Source organism: Capra hircus, chromosome 25, assembly GCF_001704415.2.
Source record: "Capra hircus breed San Clemente chromosome 25, ASM170441v1, whole genome shotgun sequence".
NCBI classification, from domain to species: Eukaryota; Metazoa; Chordata; class Mammalia; order Artiodactyla; family Bovidae; genus Capra; species Capra hircus.
Window position 1 is genome coordinate 676,524 of NC_030832.1, and position 23,523 is coordinate 700,046.

The window sequence follows — 23,523 nt, forward strand, 5'->3', positions numbered from 1 at the left end:
ACAAAATAATTAAAATGTCATTCAAATTCTAAGCTGATATGAGACACTTAAAAATCTGAAACGTTCTTCTGGGAGCAGAGGATAATTATATTCCTCCCATCTATTGATTTCTCTCTACAATGCAGATGTCAGATTTTCCACGGATTTTTTTTTCTTCCAGAGTAAGTGTCAAAGGAACAAAGCCTTCTTTGAGCCTTTTTCAGCCCAAAATTAATTCCCAAAAAATGGCACAGACAGGCCAGTAAGACACCAAGTGACCTGCAGCTGTCCACTCAGCCCCTGCTCTCCTTGGGGAAAGGGCAAGTGCCAGGACCTGGGAACATTCTGGGGCAGCTGAGGGGGCCCAGGCCTCACCTCATGGGCAGTGGGCGGGGGCAGTGCCCAGGGGACGCAGAGGGGCTCCTCTCTGAAGCTCACAGGTCCCTGAACTCGCTTCTGAAAATCTCCTTCTGGAAATGGGAGAAAGGCCTTCGGCCACAGAAAGAACATCACTTTCTTGATACTACATTAGTCCCCCCACACCAAACTGGGTGGGGGGCTCCCAGGCCTGTGGTGGTGGGAGGGGTGACGGCCTCGGGTCCCGAGCCAGCACCAGCTCCCTCGTCAGCGCCCCAGTGTTGCACGTGCCCTGCACCCCGTCCTCCCCTCAGAGTCTGCTCCAGGAACCCCGCTGTTCATCTGTAAGCACAGGCGGCAGCCCCCTGCCTGCTCCTCCCACAAGTGGACACAGCCCATCTGCAGGTGCAGGAAGGGGGCCGGCTCTCTCTGGAGCAGGCCTGCTGGTCGGGGATGTGTCCACAGCTGTGGGCATGCGGGCTGGGGTGCCTCAGTTCTGATCGAATCTGGCAGCGCCCTGCAACTTCTCTGGCCGCGGAGCTGACCCATGGGACCCCATGTGCTCTGCGACAGGTGGGGGAGCCCCGTGTCCTGACTCCTGATGACGCAGCATTTGAGGGTCACACTCAGCGCTCAGACCTCACCTGAGTGCACACGGGCTTGCTCAGGGTCTCAGGACCGAACAGTCCACATCTGAAGGGGTCGCAGCCAATCCAGGGCCACCACGGGCCCCTTCTCTCCAGGACGGCACAGTGTCTGCTTTCAGAATCCCAGGTGGGGTCAAACAGAAACCTGCCCCCTGAGCTCACCAAGGCAGCACGCAGGTGGGCGTCACTGTGTCAGCCGTGGGGGACCCTCTGGGCTGAAAGTGAAGGGAGGGAGGGAAACTGTGGATAATGCTGGTCGAGGGCTCATCGTGCCCCCTCCCCAAACCCCAGAAGCCTGTGAAAACCGCCCAGACGACCTCTGTCAGGGGCAGACCTGCCAGAGCTTCGGAGCGGGTTGGGGGACGGTCCAGGGCCCCCCACCACTGCAGGTCCAGGCACCACGGCCCTGCTGTGGCTGGTCAGAGACCAGGGAAGGGGAGGGGGGCTGCTGTGAGGGGGTGCAGCTGGGCAGAGGTCAGAGTCCTTGGACAGTGCTCCTCAGGGTCCCAGCATGCCTCCCAGGAGCTGAGGTGACAGACCGCAGGCTCCGCAAGGAAGTGGCTGCGATGCCTACTTGATTTGTTCTTGGGGGGAGGGGTGTGTTGCATCCCCGAGTCTCTTTTATTACGTTAATAAGATTTTACTGCAGGGATTGACTCCTGGAGAGGAGGTTCCTCCTACTGAGCATCTGCTCTTCTTTGCTGAAATGGCACTCAAAGCTCATTTTCTCCTTCTACACAGACACCCAGTGATTTCGGCACTGTTTGCAAAATTGACTTTCCTTTCCCCTTAACCTGACTTGGTAACTTGGCTCAAAGTCAGCTGACAGCAGAGGTGGGTCTCTCTCCAGACTCTGCTCTCCTCCACAGATCTATTTTTCTAGTTTAGATAGACCTCATACTTCAGTTTAAATTAACCTTAAGAATCAGGAAGTGTGAGTCCTCCAACTTTGTTCTTTTTCAAGATTCTCTTTATGTGAATTTTAGAATTGACATGTCTTTAGAAATGTCAATAGAAATCACTCTGAATTTATATATACATCCAGGTGAAAAAGACATCTTGACAACACCGAGTCTTCTGCCCCGTGCGTGGGGGACGCCTGTTTGCTTACGTAGGTCGTTTACGTTCGTATCAGCAATGTTTTGCAGTTTTAACACGTCTTCTATATCCTTAATCAGATTTATTATGAGGCACTGGAGTTTTCAAGCAATGGCCCATAGTATTTTCAGAATTTTATTTTCAAATGACTTCTATGATGGACCATTCATTTTTCACATTGACTGTATCCTGCAGCCTTGCTAAATTAATGTATTCACTTTGGTAGCTGCTTTTTAAGATTCCCTGGGTTTTGTATAATCACATCTGTGAATGTTTCACTTCCTTTTTGGGAATCTTTGTGCCTTTATTTCTTTTTCCTGTCTTATTGCACTGGGATTTCAACACAGTGTTGGAGAGCAGCACCACAAAGAGGCAGCAGGCCTGTCTAATCACGCACGGATGCTCTCCCTCATCACGGCACGGGAGCCCCGCCTGAGATGACCCTGCGTGGGCTCCTTGGTGTGCCCTGTGCTGAGACGGACACACAGCTCCGCAGCTTCATTCTGCTGCTGTAGTGAAGCGCGTTTCCGAGGTAAGCCACGCCTCTCTCGTGGCCGGGCTCCATCTGCCGGTGTTTGGCTCGGAGTCCCCGTGGCTCTGCTCGTGAGGGATGCCGGTTGCCTTTCCTTCTGCGCTGGCCTCCTCGGGTTCTGCTGGTCACGCGAAAGGACCTGGGGAGCGGCCCCACCTCCGCTGTTCTCCAGGGTGTGTGTAGGACTGCCCTTACTTCCTCTTTGGATGTTTGATGTCACTGCTGAAGCCATCTGTGCCTACACATTCTTTCTGGAATGGTTTTTTACATTTTGTTACAAATCCAATTTATTTACCAGATAGGAAGCCCTTTCGATTTCTTCTTTCCTTCTGTCTCAGTTTGGGTGAGCTACATTTGTCTAGGAATTTGTCCATTTTATCTGTGTTGTCAAATTTACTGGCCCAAAACTTTCATGACAGTCCGGGTGACTTTATGGCTGAGTCTCAGACAAAACTGCCTTTATCTGAAGAAAGTGTTTTCTCGTGGGCCTTCAATCACGGCTGGCCCTGCTGCGTCCTGGCCTCAGAAGAGCCGGTCCTGGGGGCGTCTCTTTCTCCAGTTTAGATGCAGCTTTTGTGTGTTAACCAGACAGGTGTGGTCTGCACACAAAGAGCTGGGGATCCCAGGGTGTTGTGCAGGTGTGAGGCTGGAGCTGTGGGCGGCAGTAACCAGGCCCAGGCTGCCCTCCGCAGCCTGCAGGCACGCGGGTTGCCCGGTACAGACAGAAAAGCGCATCCTCGTGCTGCCCCTGGGGGCCCGGAGGCTTGTGCTCCTGCCCTGATTCTCCGCGGTCTCCTTTCATGCTGCGACCCCTCCATTTACATCACGTAAAAACCACCTGCATCAGGGACTTCCCTGTCCAGTGGTTACGGCTCGGTGCTTTCACTTCTGGGCCCCGGTTCAGTCCTTGGTCAGGGAACTAACATCCTGTAAGCTGTGTGGCATGGTAAAAAACAAAACAAAACAACAGCAAAAAACCACAACCTGCTCTGGCCACAGCAAAGATGCAACTCTCGGTGAAAACTGCTGACTTTAGCGGTGATATTGCTTAGTGAGAATTTAGGGTCCGAAGTCTTAACTCTTAAAATGTGAAGCAATAATAAAAACAGTGTGGCACCTGGGGAATGGCAGAACTGTAGAGAGAACACGCAGGAAAAACAGCCACCCTGACAGCCTAGTCAGTGCCGTGACCCTGACAACCTAGGCAGTGCCGTGACCCTGACAACCTAGGGAGTGCCGCGCAGGCCCACAGGCCCCCGCCCACACCCGGCAGCCGGACGGTCTCCCTGCCCTCGCCCAACATCCACCAGCAGGGTGCCCCTGCTGCCGTCCAGCAGCAGACAGGTTCCTACGGCCCTTGTTCTGGCGACACTGCGTCTTCTGGCTGCTGTCCTCGTGGGCCCTGGACATCTCTGCAAGGCAGCCCCCGCCCCAAGGCAGGCTCCTACAGGAAGAGGGCCCGCAGCCCCAACCTGTGGTGACACCCCTGCCCCCCAGCTGCCGTGGGGACAGTTTGGGGCCGTCATGTCACCTCCACGTCCGCGGAAACGAAAAACAAGATGAGAACCCGCGAGGCACAGGCCAGGCCTGCAGTCTGTGCGGGAGACAGGCGGGAAGTGGTGGCACCTGGCGGGGCTGCCGGTCGGTCTTTCCAGGGCTTGAAGGACATGGCGTCACCTGCTGCTTCGTCCAGGAAAGCCCAGCCCTGGAGTATGCGGGGCTCTGCTCTCTGTGGGGCTGATGGGCGCCCAGCGCAGGGACGGCATGTGCACACCCGCCTGTGCTCACGCCTGCCCAGACCTCTGCCTCTCCTGAGTGGCCCGTTGTCAGTGGAGGCCGCATCCTTCCCGGGCTGCACGCGGAGGCTCTGCCCGCTGTGGTGACTGAGCCCCCAGCCTGTGGCTTGCCATTTCTCAGTGGTGTCTTTTGAAGAGCTCAGGATTTTAATTGTCCAGTTAATCCATGTCTTTTCTCTAACGGTTAGTGGTTTCTGTGCTTTGAGCAGCCTTTGCCTCTCCCGGGACTGCGGATGTTCTACGTTATCTTCGAGGGTGTCTTGGTTTTATGTGTTTGTCCACCTCAAACCGCCTGTCATGGGAGGTGTGGTGGGGGCGGGGGCTCGTGCACCCAGTGGACACCCAGCACCTCTTGTGGAAGCTCCTGTCTGTCGTAGCCGATCCGACTTGCTGCCTTCTCCAAACGTGACCTGACGCTGATGTCAGTGTGGCACCGTCTGCACGCGCTGACCCGCCCGTCGCTGCAGCCTTGCCTGACGTCAGTGTGGCACCGTCTGCACGCGCTGACCCGCCCATCGCTGCAGCCTCGCTGGCGCCTCCCTGGCACCGCCTGCACGCGCTGACCGCCTGTCACTGCAGCCTCGCCTGACGTCAGTGTGGCACCGTCTGCACGCGCTGACCCGCCCATCGCTGCAGCCTCGCCGGCACCTCCCTGGCACCTCGAGGGCCACGGTCCCTGGAGCATCCGGGACCCATAAGCAGCATGAAGCCGACTGCTTTACTCCCAGTCAAGACTCGGTCCTGGGCATTTCCGTGCTCACCAAACAATCAGTTCACCAATTTTGGAAGAAAAAAAAAATACTCTTCTAGGATTATGTTGGGGCTGCATGAAATATATCGACCAGTATGGGGACAACTGACTGCTGGGCACAAACAAGGAAGGCCTCCTTGTCCAGGGCTCCTCCAAGCACCGTCTGGGGGTTTTCAGGGCCCCAGGGTCACACTTCTGTGAGTACTTCCTAAGTACTGTATGGTTGTTAGGGTATATCTGTAACTTTGTTTTCTGACAGTTGTTGCTAGCGGGTGGAAACACTGGCCACGTCCTGCAAGTGGGTCAGCTTCTCTCCCTAATTCTGCAGCCCGTGTGATCGTCCATGTGTGGGGATGAACACAGATGATTTCACTTCCTCCTTCCAGTCCTCAGGGCTTTCACTGCTTTTTCTTTCTTCAAAGACAGGCTAAGATCTTCAACGCAGTGCCGAGTAGCCGTGAGGAGTGTGGCCAGCACTGCCCTGTTCCCAAGCTTACAGAAGAGACACTCAGTCTTCCGCCACTGAGTCTGATGTCAGCTGCAGGCAGTTCGTATGTTGTCTTTTATCAGGTTGAAGACATTTCCTTCTATTTCCAGTTTGCTGAGAACTTCTCTGTTAATTGTGAATAAGTGTTTAACACTGTCTGATGCATTTTCTACATCGTATGAGACATATATGTCATCTGATCTCTTTCTTCCTTACGTCTGGCAACGTGGTGAATTCCCTTGGACTGCGAGGAGATCCAACCAGTCCATCCTAAAGGAAATCAGTCCTGAATATTCATTGGAAGGAGTGATGCTAAAGCTGAAACTCCAATACTTTGGCCACCTGATGTGAAAAACTGACTCATTTGAAAAGACCCTGATGCTGGGCAAGACTGAAGGCAGGAGAAGGGGATGACAGAGGATGAGATGGTTGGATGGCATCACTGACTCGGCAGACATGAGTTTGAGTAAACTCTGGGAGTTGGTGATGGACAGGGAGGCCTGGCGTGCTGCAGTCCATGGGGTCGCAAAGAGTCAGACACGACTGAGCGACTGAACTGAACTGAATTCACGTCCCACCAGCCTTGCATCCTGGGAACCCCGTGTGGACCTGACCCCTCCGTGTACTCTGGGTCACCTGCTGACCGTTCCTTGAGAGTTTCTGCTGTGCCCTTGAGGAACACTGCTCTGGAAGCTCCGTCTGAAACACCGTTGTCCACCGGCCTCGGGAGTGCGCTGGGAAGGGTTCCGTCTCGTGCTCTCTGAACGAGCGTGGGTGGGCCCATACCGACTCCTCCTCAGCTGCCTGGCCGAGCCCCTCGGTGGAGTGCTCTGGGGCTTTCGGCGGAGGCGCGCTCCGTGTCCCCGACTCGGCCCCCCCGGCAGCTCAGCCTCGCTGGCCCTCCTGTCAGAGCTGCGCGCCCACCCTGGGCCCTCCCAGCGCCCGCTGCCCGCGCACGGAGCCGCTCGCGCCACTTCTCTGTGACGCTGTGTTCTGAAGAACACTTGAGACTTCCGGAGAGCTGTGAAGGCGGCACGGAGACCTGCGCACGCGCCCCTGCTGCTTCAGCCCCGCCCGGCTCTCAGCAGCCTCCCACGGACGCCCTGGCTGACGGCTCCTCAGGCTGTGCCGCGCGGTGTGACGTGGATCCTCGAGATGCTGGCAGAGACCAGGATTGTCCGGGACGACCTGCTGGGCTGGTCCCGGGGTGTAAGGCACCGGGTCTGCCCAGCTCCCACGGACAGACCCCTGCTGCTGCCCCTCCTTTGCATTAAGCCAGCCCTGTCGCTCTGATTTCCTACAAAGGACGGCGAATAATATCCAGGGTACAGATAGAATCAACTAATTAAAACTTTTAGTGCACCTGATAATCTTTTATCCAGCTGGTGCTCGCTGTCAATCAAAACTCCATAAAAGGTGCTTTACAACATGCTAATGATTCACCGCCTCCGAGGCGTCGTGGGAGTTTGCTCAGCAGCGAGCTGCGCTCAGCGGCCTGACGGCTCCGCCACCCTTGGCTCTGCACCCGCCTGGCTGGGCTCCACCCCAGCCCTTGGCTTCAGTGCCACACACGAGGCTGCCATCATAGGAGATCCTGACACAGGCCTCTGAAACGCTGCGTACGTTCTCATGCTTTTTAAAGCCAGCTGAGAGAGAAGCCAGAGTCGAGTCCTAGGTGGGCAAGGAACTGCTACGACAGACTTGAAGCTGAGAACGCCTGTGCGCTGTCAGGATGGCTCCTGGTCTCGTTCCACCAGAGGGACCCGCGGGCCATGTCCACTCTCCAGGTGCGTGTGGGTGAGAAGCACCGCACTCACCCTGGGGCCTGGACACACAGCCACCCGACACGGGCTTCCCAGTGCCGCAGCCGCTCCTACCTGATTGGGTCAGGAGCCCGCGCCAGCCCTCTGGTGTCGGGGCTGGGACGGTGTGGAGCTGAGAGCGTGGGCCTCGTCCTGGGGGCATGCCGTCTTGCTGGAGGACCAGCACTGGCTGCGGCCGGCAGGAACGAGGGCGTCGGACACGGAGGGCGTGGAGGACACTGTGCTGCAGGGACGCGGCCCCTCTCGTGTAAGACGCCCTCGAGTAAATGGAACACGGGTGAGGAGGGGCACGGAGTCCCGCCGAGTCACAGTGGCTGCTGACGCCTGGAGAACTGCGCCTCTGAGGGGCCCGGCAGGGCCAGGGGGCAGGGACGCGCCCGCCGCACGGGCCCCACTCCCTGCAGGCACGTGGTTGCCCAGGAGGAACAGCTTAGAGCAGGCAGACGCCAGCCCGTCTGGACGGCGTGACTCTAGTAGAACAACAGGGCAGAGGTGGGAGGCACCAACCACAGAGCCACGCAGCCTCTGCCTGGTGAGTCCCCTCACTCCTAGTTTAAGCTTCTGGAAGCTCGCAGGTGTAGCTAAAACCGAGACGTGCTCTTCTGCTGGCCACGTGGCGGGCAGGGGCCTGGTCCGAGGGCCACGAGGAGCGTGCGGCAGGAAGGGGGACGCTGAGCATGCGGCCTTCAGGAGCAACACCGGCCACAGGGGCAGGTCGGGAGGAGAGACGGGAGGCCTCCTTGGGGTGGGGTCGGACACTCCACACACCCTAGGAGGGCTGGAGGCAGGGGTGACGGGGGCCTCCCTGAGTGTCGTTTGTCCCCTGGGCCTCAGGGGAGTCACAGGCTCAGAAACAGGCCCGTGGACCTCAGGAAAGTGGCAGGAGGGCACGTCCCCCTCCGGATGTTAACGGGTGAAGGTTGTACTCACCGCTCCAAGCATGATTCTGAAAATCAGCCACCGGAAGCCCCACACGACGACCCGGGACGTGGGGGTGCCCCTGGGCAGCGCAGACAGCGTCCAGAGAGGGCACAGGAAGATCCCCAGGAAGCCTGTCTCCAGGAGCTGGGACTCCCATCCTGAGGAACAGAGAGCGTGTGAGCAGCAGCTTCCTGGAGCACCCAGGGCAGAGCCCAGACGGGACGGCCCTGTGAGGTGCTGAGCGCAGAGCAGACCGCGATCCGGGCTGCCCCGGGGAGGGGGGAGCCGGCTGGGGGTGGGGGATGCAGGTCCAGGCCCTGCGTGGCTCAGCCCGGTCCCACCGGGTGGGGGCATGGTCGCTCTTCCCACCGGGAGCCCGTGTGAGGGACGCGGGTGTGGGCAGCACGCCCGAGTGCTCAGTGTCTGTGAACATCTTTCTCAAAACCAAGACAAACCTGAATGAATTCTGAACCCCAGCCTTCAGGGCTGGGCGTCTGCGCTGCTCCCTCTGAGACGCACTGAGTGTTCAGAGGAGAAACGCACAGATACGCGCCAATGAGTAAAGCACCAGCCAGGGCAGTGGAGCTGGTGGGTTTGTGGGTTTTCCCTGCACAACTGTTTGAAACTTGGCAGCTTGAAATTTTTCCTAGTAAAATATGGAGGCAGAAATCCCATTGACTCTCATTTGCTTTGTGGATTTCTGAAACTCAGTTCTCCTCTTGGAATGAAGTGGGCGAGTTTGCTGCAAAGCGGCACCTGGAAGAGGCGGTGCGGGCGTTGGGGGGCGGCCCCACCCACCTCAGCCAGGCCTTCTGGGCTGCAAGCTCTGGGGACAGCAGCGTGCGCCCCACGCCATCTGGAGGTGATTCCAGAAGCAGAAGCAGCCTGGATGGTGCTGGGGAGGCATGCTCTTAGGAGGGAGCTGAGCAAGGTTGGCCCCGGATCCCCAAGGGGGCTTTGTGATCAGGAGAGGAAAGCGGAGCCCAGGGTGACTGGCCAAGGGGAGAGGGACCCGCTGCCCCCCCGGGTGCTGCAGCCAGGACAGCAGGAAGGGCCTTCCTCGTGTAGAACCTCGAGGGTCTGCACACCGGAGCCACCCACTTCACGTCCAGGTCTTGTCCTCCTCGTGGACACGGATGACCTGCGCTTCTCAACGCACTTCAAACCCCTTCCCTGTCTCAACAGGAAGAAGCGGACTCGCCCCTTCTCGACAGCCTCTCTGGTGTAGTCCTGAGAGGTCGGGATCATTAAGTCTGGGCTGCTTTCCAGCGCCACGGGGGCATTTTATAGCCTGCGGGTTACGGCAGCAGAATGCGGAGCGGCAGTAACGTGGCTCGGGCGGATTGCACTCTGAGAAGGGCCCTCACAGGCCGCTCGGCCCCACCTGCCTCTGCTTGGCCCCGCAAGCAGGCAGACCCCGGAGAGGGCAAGGCCAGAGGAGCGCGTGCCCACCTGTGAGGGGCTCGCCTCCCGCCTCCCTGGAGGCCCTCCACAGCTCGCGGAGCCCACGTGGGTGGGCGGAGGGGGTCCCCAGAGCCCCGCCTGCCTTCCCTGTCACCTCGCTTTGCACAAACGCGACACACAGAATTTTAATGTGCTGCTTGAGTGACACCCATCAAAGCGACGTGCGAACGGCGGCGCCCAGAGAGCTGCTAAGTGCCGGGAAGCAGGTGACGGGCCTGCTGCCCCCCAGGGACGCACGTGTCACCTGCCCTCCCGCCTGCTCCCCGCTCCCGGAACCTGCCTCGCCCTGCGGGGCGTGGGCACCCCGTCTCGCCCTCCCGGCCGAGGCCTGCTGCCGTCAGTGCTCGCCGGCACCCACCTGCTCTGCTTCCTCTGCCGGGTCAGCAGCTGCGGCGCACACAAGGAGCCCCATTGTTCTCTGCAGCCCGGGACAGCCCTCCTCCAGATGCGCACCCTCGCCCCTCGCCGAGCGCAGGCCTGTCGCGGGGCTGGAAGTTTCCGCCTGCAGCAGGGGACCTCCCGCCAGGGGCTTTGGGGTTGCGGTGAGCAAGCGGCCAGGAACCTACCTGACCACACCACCCGCAGCTCACACTCCTACCGCTGTGGCTCTGGGCTGGCTTCCCGGACGCGGCCCAGGCTGGCCCAGCATGTGTGGGAGGTGTCATTGCGAGCTTGAGGGTTGGCACCCTACCCTGCACGTGGAAGAGCAGAGTGTGGGCAGCTCCGTGGTCCCCCTTTCCCAAGGAGCCGCTTACCCACCGTCTCAAGGGACAGCCCAACAGGGACACGTGGTGTCATCCCGCCCCGTCCTGACCGGGGCTCAGGCCGGCCGCTGACAGTGGTCTCCAGCTCTGAGTGCAGACACACTCCCTGCCCTGCAAGCTGTGGGCACCTGGGGGCAAGATTGGCTGTGGGTGGGCAGACCGCAGATCTGAGTGCCCCTCTCCTGGCCCATGCCTGCCGGGGCTGCCTGCGGCCAAGGGAGGCCCACGGTGGGCTGAATGTGGCCCTCAGCCTCTCGGCCGACCTCACTCCCCACACCTGGGGCACGTGCTCCCCGAAGAGCTGCTCCTGGATACAGTGCCAGCGTTCAGCCCTGTCCTCCAGGCCTGTGAAGAGTGGAGACGCTCTTATGTTGAGGACCAAGGGTCAGAAACTCTGCCCCCGCGTGGCCTGCGTCGCAGAGCACATGGCCACCACGGAGTGGGCATCGCGCTGGAGGACAGATGTGGGTGGGACCAGGCTGCTCCTGTGAGAGATGCTTGCTGACCATCGGGGGCTCAGAGGGGGCTCCCAGGTGCTGTGGTCAGTCACCCAGGGTTACTGGCAGCACACACAGCGAAGAAAGGTGACCTAAAGCAGGTTTCAGCGGCCACAGCTGCCCCAGGGCTCCGAGAGCAGCTGAAGCCTCACAGCCGCCTCGGAACTGTGACAGTTACTTAGGAGAGGAGTTAACTGCAGCAGGTGAGGATCCTTCACAGATGACAGTGCCCTCTGTGGGGTGAGCAGGAAGCCCATTAGCCTCATGGTCAGGAGCAGGAGACAGCGAAGGCACCTCCCTGGGGCGCGGGGCTGCAGGTCTCCAGGTAGAGCAGCCGTCCGCTGCCGCTGATGCCAAGGAAGGGCCGTTTCACACCTGGGACACGTCCTGGGGATGCTCCTCTGTCCTGAGGCCACACCTCCTTCGAGGGAGGGGGCCCGGGTCGCAGGTCAGCCGGGAGACGGAGGGGCTGGAGCAGGCAGGCCCCCCTGAGGAGCACAGTTCCGGAGTGAAGGACAGCTTCGCTGTGCAGTGTCTGGCCAGGGGGTGGGTGGCACGGCGGCTGGCTGGACACTGAGCGTCCACCCACCCTTCACCTAGACGGGACCCCTGCCAACACCGCCGTCCATTCAGCACTCCCTGCCCAACACGAGACTAACACGCCTCCCTTCTCGGTTGAGACAAAATACAAAATGAGACCAGGTGAAAAGCACAAGGGAGGCCACACAGAACCTGAGGGAAAGTCTCCCGCTGGCGTTTACAAATAGCTGCCAGCCGTTGCATGTCAAGGGGACACGCGTGTCTGTCTGTTCCCGCCTGGATGGGGCACCAGGCGGCCGCGAGCCTGTCCAGTGAGGGCAGGAGCCCCTCACGTCTACCTCACACCCCTCCCAGAGGCCCCGTGTTGTGTGGGGCCTTGCTAGGTCTGCTGACCCTTCCAGCTATTGGAACTGCCGACAAAGATGCCCTGTCCTCGGGGAGCCTAGGCCACTGTCAGGCCCCAGAGGTATTAACACTGCCTGCCCAGACGTGCAGCCGCTTCTGCTCACTCCTCCTCCCTCCACTGCCCCAAGCTGGGCCTGGCCTCCAGTCCACTGTCCCCCCACCCCCAGGACCCCATCTGCCCAGGAATCCTCTGGAGCCAGGGTGAGCTGGGCAGGTCTCCTGGGATAGAAGCCTCCTGGTCACTTCTCACATCTGTGAAGATTTCAGCCAGAGATTGGATGGTGAATTTGAAAGAACTGGTTAAAGGCTTCACGCTTTAAATAAAATAATTTTAAATTGCATGCTCCCAGTTAGGAAGCATTTAGCAAATTTCCAGTCTGTGTTTCACGGACATCCTTGCGCGATGCAGGGAACAGGAAGTGACCTGTGTGACCTGCGCGGTGACCCTCCTCTCGCTGCACTTGGTCATGGTGCTGGTTAATACTCGGTTGCTGTGGCAACCAGACTTCAGAGCCCCAGGTGTCCCCTGCTGCTCTGGTCCATGCAGGTGTCACCAGCCAGCCCAAAACAAGATCCATAGTAATGACCTTGGCTGGCTTTGCGGGCTTGGGGTAAACACAGGAATGCTTCCTGTCACCGGAAATGAGACTTGGCAACAGAGATTTCTCAGGATTAATATATTCCAAACATTTAACATATATCAGGCTGGAGGGCACGGTGCCTTACTGTTTCTTTGTCTTTTGTTTCCTGTGCATGGAAATTAGCTGGAGCTCGTCTCAGAGAGCCGTGTCAGACTCCTCGAGAGAGGGGGTGGTGCTACACTGGGGCCACCGGACACGAGGCGAGTTCTGACCCGCTTCCAGCCTGGGCAGGCCAGGCCCGCTGGCCACGCGGGGCCGACACCCTGAGACGCTGCTGGAGGAGGTTGGCGCAGATCTGCAGTGTCCGCTTCACGGGACAGCTGCAAGTCACCATCCTGGGGCTGTGGTGCTGAGTCTGGACAAAGTATTCAGGTGTAACTCTAAACACAAAACTTCTTCCAGAACAAAGCAAGAGATATGTTTTTCAGAGCGATGGCTTCCGTGAGGAGGCAGACGTGGGGTGACGAGCGCCTCTGACTGTGTTTCCACTCGGGCAGTGCCGGCGCCGCCAGAGGCAGGAGTGAGGCGTGAGCAGAGCCTGCCCTGAGTGTGCGACACCACAGCCCCCCATGCAGAGCATAGCCGTGCGGGGGCTCGCGGGAAGGAGGGCAGGGCCCGGGGCACGCCGTGTTCTCTGTACAGCAGGGGCTCTGCTCCAGTTCAGGGTGCAGGTGAGACAGAGGGCACCGCCCAGGGCCGCCGGCTCCCAAACCAGAGCAACTGCTGCCGCTCACACACCCCGATATTTTCCAGTGCAGGCCGCCACGGGCGCTGTGACAGCAAGGCTGATTCTGGCACTCTCAGAAGGGAACAAGAGGAAGACAGCTTTCCAGTTACTGAAGAGGAGGCAAACGTTCATGGTGCTGGCTGTCCCAACTGCGGGTCCTGAACCGAGTGGCAGAGTGGTGGGGGTGGGAGGGAATGCACGACCCTTACCTCACTGTCCTGTGTAATGGACCACGGAGAGACCCACTCCCTCCATTCTGGACGGTGCTTTTCACCAAGTTAAGGCCTGAGATGCATGGATGTATCAATAATAGACCACCACACAAGCCTCCGGACAAAGCCACATACACACACTTGGAGCACAGGAAGGAGGGGCCCAGCCACGGAGGGTATGGGAGGCCTGCAGCTGGAGGGCTGCCTGCAGGTCGGGGCCCAGCTTCTGTGCTTCCATCCCTGGGTCCTACTGCTGCTCTTGAAGGAGCTCAAACAGCTCTTCCTTAGATGAAAGGAGATTCCTCACCATCAAATAGGACAGACCCGAGACACAGCACAGACGGCATGCTGCTGCTGCTAAGTCACTTCAGTCGTGTCCGACTTTGTGTGACCCCACAGACAGCAGCCCACCAGGCTCCCCCGTCCCTGGGCCAGGCAAGAACACTGGAGTGGGTTGCCATTTCCTTCACCAATGCGTGAAAGTGAAAAGTGAAAGTCAAGTTGCTCTATCATGTCCGACTTTTAGCGACCCCATGGACTGCAGCCTACCAGGCTCCTCCGTCCATAGGATTTTCCAGGCAAGAGTACTGGAGTGGGGTGCCACTGCCTTCTCCGACAGACGGCATAGGCATAGGCAAAACAGCACTGAGTTTACCGGGTGCCGATGCAGCGCCAAGTGCCTGGCGGGGTCCCTGTGATCCCTGCCCCCAGCCCCGGCCTCGGGCACGGAGGAGGAGGCAGCCAGGTGAGCTCTCTGCGCCCGTTGCCGGGTGTCTGGAAGCTCAGACCTTGAGATTGTCCCAGCCCCATCCTGCCTGCTCGACTCCACCCCAGAGGGCTCTCTTGTAAGGGCTGTCCCCAGGGAGGATGGCCCATCTGTGGGATCCAGGCATCCCTGGGCAGCACCTCCTGCCAGGCAGCGGTCCCAGGAGCAGGCCAACCTTGGGACTGGCCAAAGACGGGTCCTACTTGGTGGGTGGACACCCTGCTACCTTCCAGCCCCAAAGACCTGCACCCTCCTAAATCCCAGGATGCTGGGCCCCGCCCCAAACCCCGGTGGGGCCTGAACCTTGCCTGCGCTCCACCTTCGCCTCCTTGCTGAGACTCTGAGACTCGCTCCAGGGCATGAAGCCCCTCCTGTGAGGTGGAGACATTCCTTCAGCCTGGGCAACCACCAACAGGGCTTTTAGAAGCTCCTGTGGATAACCCTGGCCCAGCTCACGTCCACTCACCTTTGATTTCACTTATTAAAGCTAACTTACTAAAACTAACATATTCATCCTTAACAGAAAGCAAAAACATTTAGCGAAGATAACTCAGAACCAGAAAGAAGCAGGAAGCGACCTGCTCACCCAGAGGTAAATCTGGTTAACTCCTTGGTCATGGATTTCAAAACAGCTTCTAGAGGCAAGATGGAAGAGAGGACACACTGCTTAACATGGCAAAAACATGGCCTTGCACGCTGAGCAGCACTGTGCTGAGTGAACCTTATCACGGAGTAACGAGAGCAGAAGTAGCGTGTATGTAACCAGCTCCCCACCTGAGCCTCTGACTCCCCCAAAGTGGGGCGCCCTCCCCCACCTTCCGGTCCTGCTGCAGGAGCTGGGGGGCAGGCCACCGGAGGTGCACAACGTGCTCCAAAGGGGCGGCCACCAGCCTGCCCAGTCCTGAGAAAACAGCAGACAAGCCCAATTTAGTCTCTAGTCCAGCCGCAATGTCCAGGGCTGGCTCAGTAAGATGTCCATGGAGGGGCTGGGCGGAAGGCTCCAGGGACTCTGAACAGACTGGGAAGCCACGTTAGATCTCTTTGAGGCCGTGTTGACACTTTCCATCAGGATAAGCTGCCTGGATGGTGGACTTGGGGGCTTTGCCTCAGCCGCCCCCCAACAATGCGTGGCTGGGGCTGTGACCCATCCCACTGCCGACTGGGCTGCTGCTCAGGGGCTCTGCCTGCAGGGGTTCCACCCAGTGCTCCACCTGGGTCCAGCCCAAGACCCGGCCTTTGTGCAGAGCTCGAGGCAGCCCCTGAGCTCCGGACACCTCACGGCAAGCACAGCTGCTCCACAGACACTCAGGACACGAGGACTCGGGGCTCTCGACATGACGCACAAGCACACCACCAGCCCGGCTTCTGAGCCAGGTTCCTGGAGCCCCACTGAGGCTCCTGTCTAGGGGGCTGCCCGCTGCTGCCCGTGACCACTCAGAGGAGCTGAGCTCCACGCATCCTGCAGGCTCGGAGCTGAGACGCGCTCCAGCGGGAACCAGGCTGACGTGCTGTGGGGAGGGTTTTGGCACCCACCAAAGACCTACGTCAGAGGTAGTGGGGGTACAGGCCAGAGGGGGAGAGCAGTCCCTGCTGAGGCCCACCTGGGTCCACGGACACCACGTAGGTTTCACCCCTGAATCCGGTCTGTCTTCTGAATGCTCAAAAGACAGGCGTTGAGGCTGAAGCCAAATGGAAAACCGTATCAACTGGACATGAACTGGAGACGAGCCAGCATCCCATGCTGAGTGCAAAATCCTGGGTTAAGGAGGGGGCCCCTCCCCGGTAAGTGGAGGACGTGGCCACCAGGCCTGCTGGACAGGCTGGGAGCTGCTCACGGGAGGACACTGCGCTGGTGCCGGCCTCCTCTCAGCGGGTCCACGCAGACGAGAGCTGCTGTTGTGACAGCAGCAAAGCATGGCTTCCTCGTTTACAATCGCTGTTTCAAGATGCCAAAAGGAGCTGGTGCACAACTGCCGACCCAGGCCGACCTAACGCCTCTCCCTGCGCTGGCGGAGGGCAGGCTTGCCGACGCTGTGTTCCTCCCGCGCCCAACAACGGGGCCGTGGAGCCAGATGCTCCAGGGACACACTCCGGACTTGGGCCGCGGTGGGCTCAGAGACCAGGGCCTTCTCTGCGGGCCGCAGTGGGCTCACTGAGACCAAAGCCTTCGCTCGCTCCTCAGAGCCGTCCAGGCTCAGGACACAGGCGTGTCCCTGGCATGGCAGCAGCACTGGGGTGACGGGAACAAAGCCTGCCTGTTGGCCTCGCCTGAGACAGGTGACGATCAATGCTGAGGAAACAAGGACAAGGGCCATCTCGCCAGCTGCTTTTAGCTGTTCTGTGCAAATCTGATCAAAGAAAGGGCTTCTTAAAAACGACCCTGAGGGTGCACTCCAAGACACCCCCGGGAGGAGGCGGTGGGGACGCGCTGCGCCTCTGGCCTCACCCCAGCACAGTGAGGCTCCTGCCCCCAGACCACAAGGGCCCTGGGATGAACAGGGCAGCGAGTCATCAGTGGTGCCTGGTCGGACAGAGCGTCCAGCTGCCCACAACCCCAATCCAAGGCCTTGGAAGTCCGCGCTCCAAACGGTGACAGTGCGCAAGCAGACGCCTCTGTGGGCTGAGGGGCGCTGACAGGCTCTCCTGTGTCACAACAGTGAGAGATAAACAGTGTCGGGAGGGGCCGAGCCGCTGCGCTGGCCAGTGTGGAAGAGCTGCCGAGTGAAGTGTGATCAGAGATGAAGAAGCAGAGGAAGAGCCAGCCAGGGAGTGCCCTGGCCGTCCAGCGGTTAGGGTTCTGGGCTCTCACTGCCCGACTTCGATCCCCAGCTGGGGAAATGAGACCCCACAAGCTGTGTGGATCCGGGCAAAAAAAGTTATTAGAGAAAACTATCATACTTCACTATCAGCTTAGCTCTCAACAATATTTACATGGTTGCAGTGTAAAGACCAAATACTAACTTAATGACACTTGTGACGGCTGACCTGAGATGGAGGAAGAGCGTTAGGGAGGTGGACCTGAGTCATGTTTACCAGAAAGAGACAGGATATGCGCTCATCCTGCCTGGCCAATCATGTAACGCCAGCTACTCCTGTAACTGAGACAAAGAACTGCCTGTATAGAAGCTGCCATACTCCTTTGTTCGGGGCTCTTGTCGGATTCCCTTGTGCGGGATGAGACTTGGGCCCTAGCGCGCTAGGAATAAACAAACTCCCTTCTTGCCTTTGCATTACTGTGGTGGACTTGCTCTCTCGGTCGGTTCGGAGATACAGGCTCGGAGCATAACAATAAACGCGACGGAAACATGACTGGATAAACCTGACAGAAACACAACCGGATAAACCCGACGGAAACATGAGGAAAACATGACCGGGTAAACCCGAGGGAAACACGACCAGATAAACGCGACGGAAACACGACGGAAACATGACCCGATAAACACGACCGGATAAAGCCGACAGAAACAATACTGGATAAACCCAACAGAAACCCAAAAGGCAGAACTGCTTGGGGAGATGGAGTCACCCCGAGAACAGGATGGGGTGAGCGCAGGAAAACCACGGTGAGCTGTTTGTATTATAGGTTGTGTAATACATCTTGAATTTCTGATCCCCTCACACACCTAACTTAAAAAATAATGAAAAGAACGATCTTCAGGCCATACTCTCTGGTTGCAGTGTAACGAAATCAGAAACTGACCAACCAGAGATAACCTACAAAGCCTTAAGCGTTTGGAGTTTCTGACCCTCTTTAAACAGCACCTGGGCTAAAGAGGCAGCAACACCTGAAGGTTATGAAACTGCGTGTCTGCCCCTTGTCGGGGACACCGGGCCTCAGCCCACAGAGGCCCAGGACCAGTCACAGGGGGGTGACCACCTGTCTCCACGCTTTCATTTCAGGTAAGAAGAATGGACAAATAATGAGTTAATCAACTCAAGATCTTAGAAAATACTAAATTCCTTCCTCCCAGGAGGAAGCGACCTATAAAAAGTAAAATTTAATGAGCCAGAACACATTTTTAAAAATCTGATAAATAAAACCAGTTCTTTGAAAGGAGCCACATGGCTACTGGAGGGCGGAGGGGCCACACAAGCTCTGGTCATCTCAGGAGAGTCGCGTGGGGCTGGGCTTGGGGGCAGGGGGAGGGCGGCTGGTCAGCAAGCATACTGGGGCTGCAAGACCAGCCACAGGCCTCTAAGAACCAGGTGCCGATGAGCCTGCCTCGACAGCCTGGGCGCTGGCACCCAGGAGCCTTCTGCCCATCGCGATGCTCATCATCAGCTATACTGTGAACTGAAAGGGAAACACTGGCCCAGCATCTACGCGACTGAATAAAAGTACGAGGCAATTTAGAAGATTCTAGACAAAAGCCCTCAAATTCAGGGTTTCTTCAATATTCTAGAATTCTGCTTCTGTTTTAGAAACAAACGGGTAACGAGATGTAATGGGAGAAATTCAGAACAACTAAAGCCTCAATAATTATGTGAACAAGAAAAAAGTCTTCAAAATATATTTTCTTCTTGGTTCCACTAAGTGACAGTCACCAGATTCTGCCAAGTGAGAAAAGAGAAAGGCGGGACTCGACACGGTCGTGTGGGGACGCCAACAAGCTGTGTCCACGCTTGTGCGCAGAGCTGAGCGGGCTCCAGGTGAGGACGGAGGTCAGGCAGGTGCTGAACATGGGGTGGAGCCTTTGGTTCTCCCACCCCAGCCCCTCCCCTGGGCAGCGGGTCTCCCGCACTGTGCTCCCTGTGGCCGGGAGGGGACAGAGAGGAGACAGCAAGGCCCAGAGCAGCCTGAGGAGGCTCAGGCCAGATGGGCAGGCGGTGCTGGGGCCCCAGCGAGGAGGGCCCCTTCCCGGCCACGCACGGTGAGGACACAGTGGTGCCTCCTGCCTCCCTCTGGGAACCACCAGCTCCTCTGGGTCCACGGCAGCCCCGAGTCACCTGACCCAGGCTCTCAGTCCTTTCCAAGGACTCGACCAGACATGAGGCCAGAACCACACAGCCCAGCAGCACCCACATCTCTGGGAGGTCGGAGGGCTGGGACAGTGGAGGCAGGGCTCCCTGGAAGAGCGAGCTCATGGCAGGGTGTCCTCAACTGCCTCTGATCCTGGGAAATTTAATCACAAGAAACTGCTTTCTGGGACATGGGGCTTGATGTGAGGGACAGGCAAAGCTTGAGCTGGCTGGCAAGGTTCTGGAAACGCTTTGGTGGCCTTGCTGTGGCCACAGCGGCTCTGAACTTGAGACTGGCTAATCGCTTCCTGCAGGCAGGCTCCACTCCAGCACTGACGGGTTTTAATACAAACTTCCAATTGGGCCAGTAAAGCCCTCATTAAGCTGTTTTTAAAGCATGAATTTAAGAGAGGTAAGGGTCACAGGGAGCCTTTAATTTGCAACAGCTGGCGGGAAGTGCCGCTGTGACGGAACGGGGGTCAAGCATCCAGGCCACATGAACATGCGGCTGCCTGGCCAGCCTTGGGGAAGACCTAACAGGTGGGAGTGAGGGCGGGCGCTGCTCTGCACCAGATACCCAGCGGCAGGTGACCCAACTCAGCCGGTCCGCAGCCCAGGCTCCCCGCCAGACCCTTGCCCGCCCCGCTATGGCCTCCCGCACAGCCCACTTGTGTTTATTTTAAACACTGCGATTCACCACTTGAGATGCCGCCTGGAGGATCCGCTGTGCTCTCAGCTCATGTGCACAACACATGGCACAACTCACATGGTTCACCCCCATCGGCTCCGTCGAGGAAAACACACCAGCTTAAAACTTTGTTCTACAGTAAAGCCTGTTCTCTTATGCTGTGACCTACTACAAGTTGATAAAATATGCCTTTGTAAACAAAGATGAAAACATTTTATCTTTCTCTTCTTGATCCTGCCGGAATTCGCTTTCCAGCTGGCTCTCCCGTGGACTTCATGGTTCATCGTGACTGGATTTTAGCCAGTTACACGGATCATCGCTTTGTCTCCAAGTCGTGCTCCGTGTCTCCCTGCTGCACGGCGACTCCGTCAGTGGGGCTGGTGGCGTTACTCGGGTCTTGTCCCTTATGGCACCCACTGTGTAGCCTGGACGCCTACAAAACTGAGGACGGCTGAACAGCTTGGGGAACCAGATCACGCTTAGGACTCATGCAAAATAATTGTGACAGTGTGATTCCCAGGCACGGGAAGAAGCAACAAGGGAAAACATTTCCTGGATCATAGTGGTAAGTAATAAGATGGAGGATCCAGAGAATCTTTAATTATCAACAGGGCCTAATCTGGAAATTAGCAGCTGGAGCAGCGTATCAACAGGAACTTTCGCCTGACTCAGGACGAGCCTCCAGTATCCTGGGACAAAACTTGGTCATGTAATGTCTCCCAAACATTGGTCGAATTCCAGATCAAGAGGAGGAAACTGAGAAATGGAGTATTTCCTGCCAGCTCAGTAAACAAAGGCTGTCACAGTCCTCACCGATCACACCCCTTCAGCGTGAGCTGGTGAGCCCCGAGGATACTCAGGATGTGGAAACTCGGGACACTGGCACCAAGCGCTGAGGTGCCCATCAAGGAACGATTCCGTGAGTGCAGACTCATGCGTCTTCCCACACACAGAGAAGCGCTGCACTCGGCATATCTGGTTTTCTTTAATTTACAATAATCTTCTGACATTCAGACTCAGTTCAGTTCAGTCGCTTAATTGTGTCTGACTCTTTGTGACCCCATGGACTGCAGCACGCCAGGCCTTCCTGTCCATCACCAACTCTTGGAGCTTACTCAAACTCATGTCCATTGAGTCGGTGATGCCATCCAACCATCTCATCCTCTGTCGTCCCCTTCTCCTCCCACTTTCGATCTTTCCCAGCATCAGGGTCTTTTCTAAGGAATCAGTTCTTTGCACCAGGTGCCCAAAGTATTGGAGTTTCAGCTTCAGCATCAGTCCTTCAGGACTGATCTCCTCTAGGATGGACTGGTTTGATCTTGCAGTCCAAGGGACTGTCCAAGAGTCTTCTCCAACACCACAGTTCAAAAGCATCAATTCTTTGGTGCTCAGTTTTCTTTATGGTCCAATTCTCACATCCATACATGACTACTGGACAAACGATACCTTTGACTAGATGGACCTTTGTTAGCAAAGTAATGTCTCTGCTTTTTAATATGCTGTCTAGGTTGGTCACAGCTTTTCTTCCAAGGAGCAAGCATCTTTAATTTTATGGCTGCAGTCACCATCTGCAGTGATTTTGAAGCCCCCCAAAATAAAGTCAGCCACTGTTTCCCCATTTATTTGCCATGAAGTGATGGGACTGGATGGCCTGATCTTCATCTTTTGAATGCTGAGTTTTAAGTCAACTTTTTCACTCTCCTCTTTCACTTTCATCAAGAGGCTATTTAGTTCCTCTTCACTTTCTGCCATAAGGGTGGTGTCATCTGTGTATCTGAGGTTATTGATATTTCAATTGGCAATCTTGATTCCAGCTTGTGCTTCATCCAGCCCAGCATTTCTCATGATGTACTCTGCATATAAGTTAAATAAGCAAGGTGACAATATACAGCCTTGACGTACTCCTTTTCCTACTTGGAACCAGTCCGTTGTTTATGTCCAGTTCTAACTGTTGCTTCTTGACTTGCATACAGATTTCTCAGGAGGCAGGTAAGGTGGTCTGGTATTCCCATCTCTTGAAGGATTTTCCACTGTTTGTGGTGATCCACACAGTCAAAGGCTTTGGTGTAATCAATAAAGCAGAAATAGATGTTTTTCTGGAACTCTCTTGCTTTTTCAATGATCCAGCGGATGTTGGCAATTTGATCTCTGGTTCCTTTGTCTTTTCTAAATCCAGCTTGAACGTCTGAAAGTTCTTGGTTCACATACTGTTGAAGCCTGGGCTGGAGAATTTTGAACGTTACTTTGCTAGCAGGTAAGATGAGTGCAATTGTGCAGTAGTTTAAACATTCTTTGGCATTGCCCTTCTTTGGGATTGGAATGAAAACTGACCTTTTTCAGTCCTGTGGCCACTGCTGAGTTTTCCAAATTTGCTAGCATACTGAGTGCAGCACTTTCACAACATCATCTTTTAGGATTTGAAATAGCGCAACTGGAATTCCATCACCTCCACTAGCTTTGTTTGTAGTGATGCTTCCTAAGGCCCACTTGGCTTTCCATTTCAGGATGTCTGGCTCTAGGTGAGTGATCACACCATCGTGGTTATCTGGGTCACTAAGGTCTTTTTTGTACAGTTCTGTGTATTCATGTCACTTCTTCTTAATATCTTCTGCTTCTGTTAGGTCCATACCATTTCTGTCCTTTATTGAATCCATCTTTGCATGAACTATTTCCTTGGTATCTCTAATTTCTTTCCTATTCTATTGTTTTCGTCTATTTCTTTGCATTGATCACTAAGGAAGGCTTCCTTATCTTTTCTTGCTAGTCTTTGGAACTCTGCATTCAGATGGGTATATCTTTCCTTTTCTCCTTTGCCTTTAGCTTCTCTCCTCTTCTCAGCTATACTACCGGCCCTTTGTTGCAAAACTTCTACATAACCTGGTTACTGCCTTGGCCCCCTTGGAGGAGTTCTCTCAGGGTTACTAGAGATGCTGCCTCCTGGGCCTAAGTCCTAAAAACTCCCGCCTGATACAACATGACTCCCACTTTCAGGCTGTGACTGTCTTTCAGGCCCACATCTTCAGGGTTGTTAGGGTTTTCCTCAGGTGTGTCCACTCTGCAGCAGGCCCATTTCTGTGGGCTGTGCATCTCCAGTATCTTTCATGGTGTCAAACACCGTGTGTAGAGAAACAGCAGCTACTGTGGTAAAAATAATGACCCAGAAACGCGCCCCCTCCGTGGGCTGTGGCCCGCGCCGCCCTGAGGACCGCAGGCTGCCCAGTGTCTCAGCACGGCTGCTGCACCGCCAGTTAGCTTACACTTGACTTCCTGCTCCCTGTAAACTTCAGTCTTGTCCCTGCTTCTCCGTCCTGCCCTTGTAGATCCCCTGGATGGGTGCTGAGTACTGGTGCCCTGGCTGCAAGTACACTTTAGTAGGGATACAATGTCCACCATTAACTTCTCAAACCTACCTGCAGTTCACACCGAGTCGCTCCACAGAGGAGGAGGGTCCTGCCCCCACCCTGCCTGT

The 23,523-nt window shown here is 56.6% G+C and overlaps 1 protein-coding gene across 2 annotated transcripts in view; it reads right to left on the minus strand.

Moving 5' to 3' along the window:
• Nucleotides 1-23,523, minus strand: part of LMF1 (lipase maturation factor 1) — a 51,451-nt gene that overhangs the window by 16,034 nt on the left and 11,894 nt on the right. For both annotated transcript variants that reach the window (XM_018040567.1, XM_018040568.1), the window contains exon 4: nt 8,401-8,549. In XM_018040567.1, coding sequence (XP_017896056.1) covers nt 8,401-8,549 — 149 coding nt within the window. The remainder of the gene's footprint in view (nt 1-8,400; nt 8,550-23,523) is intronic.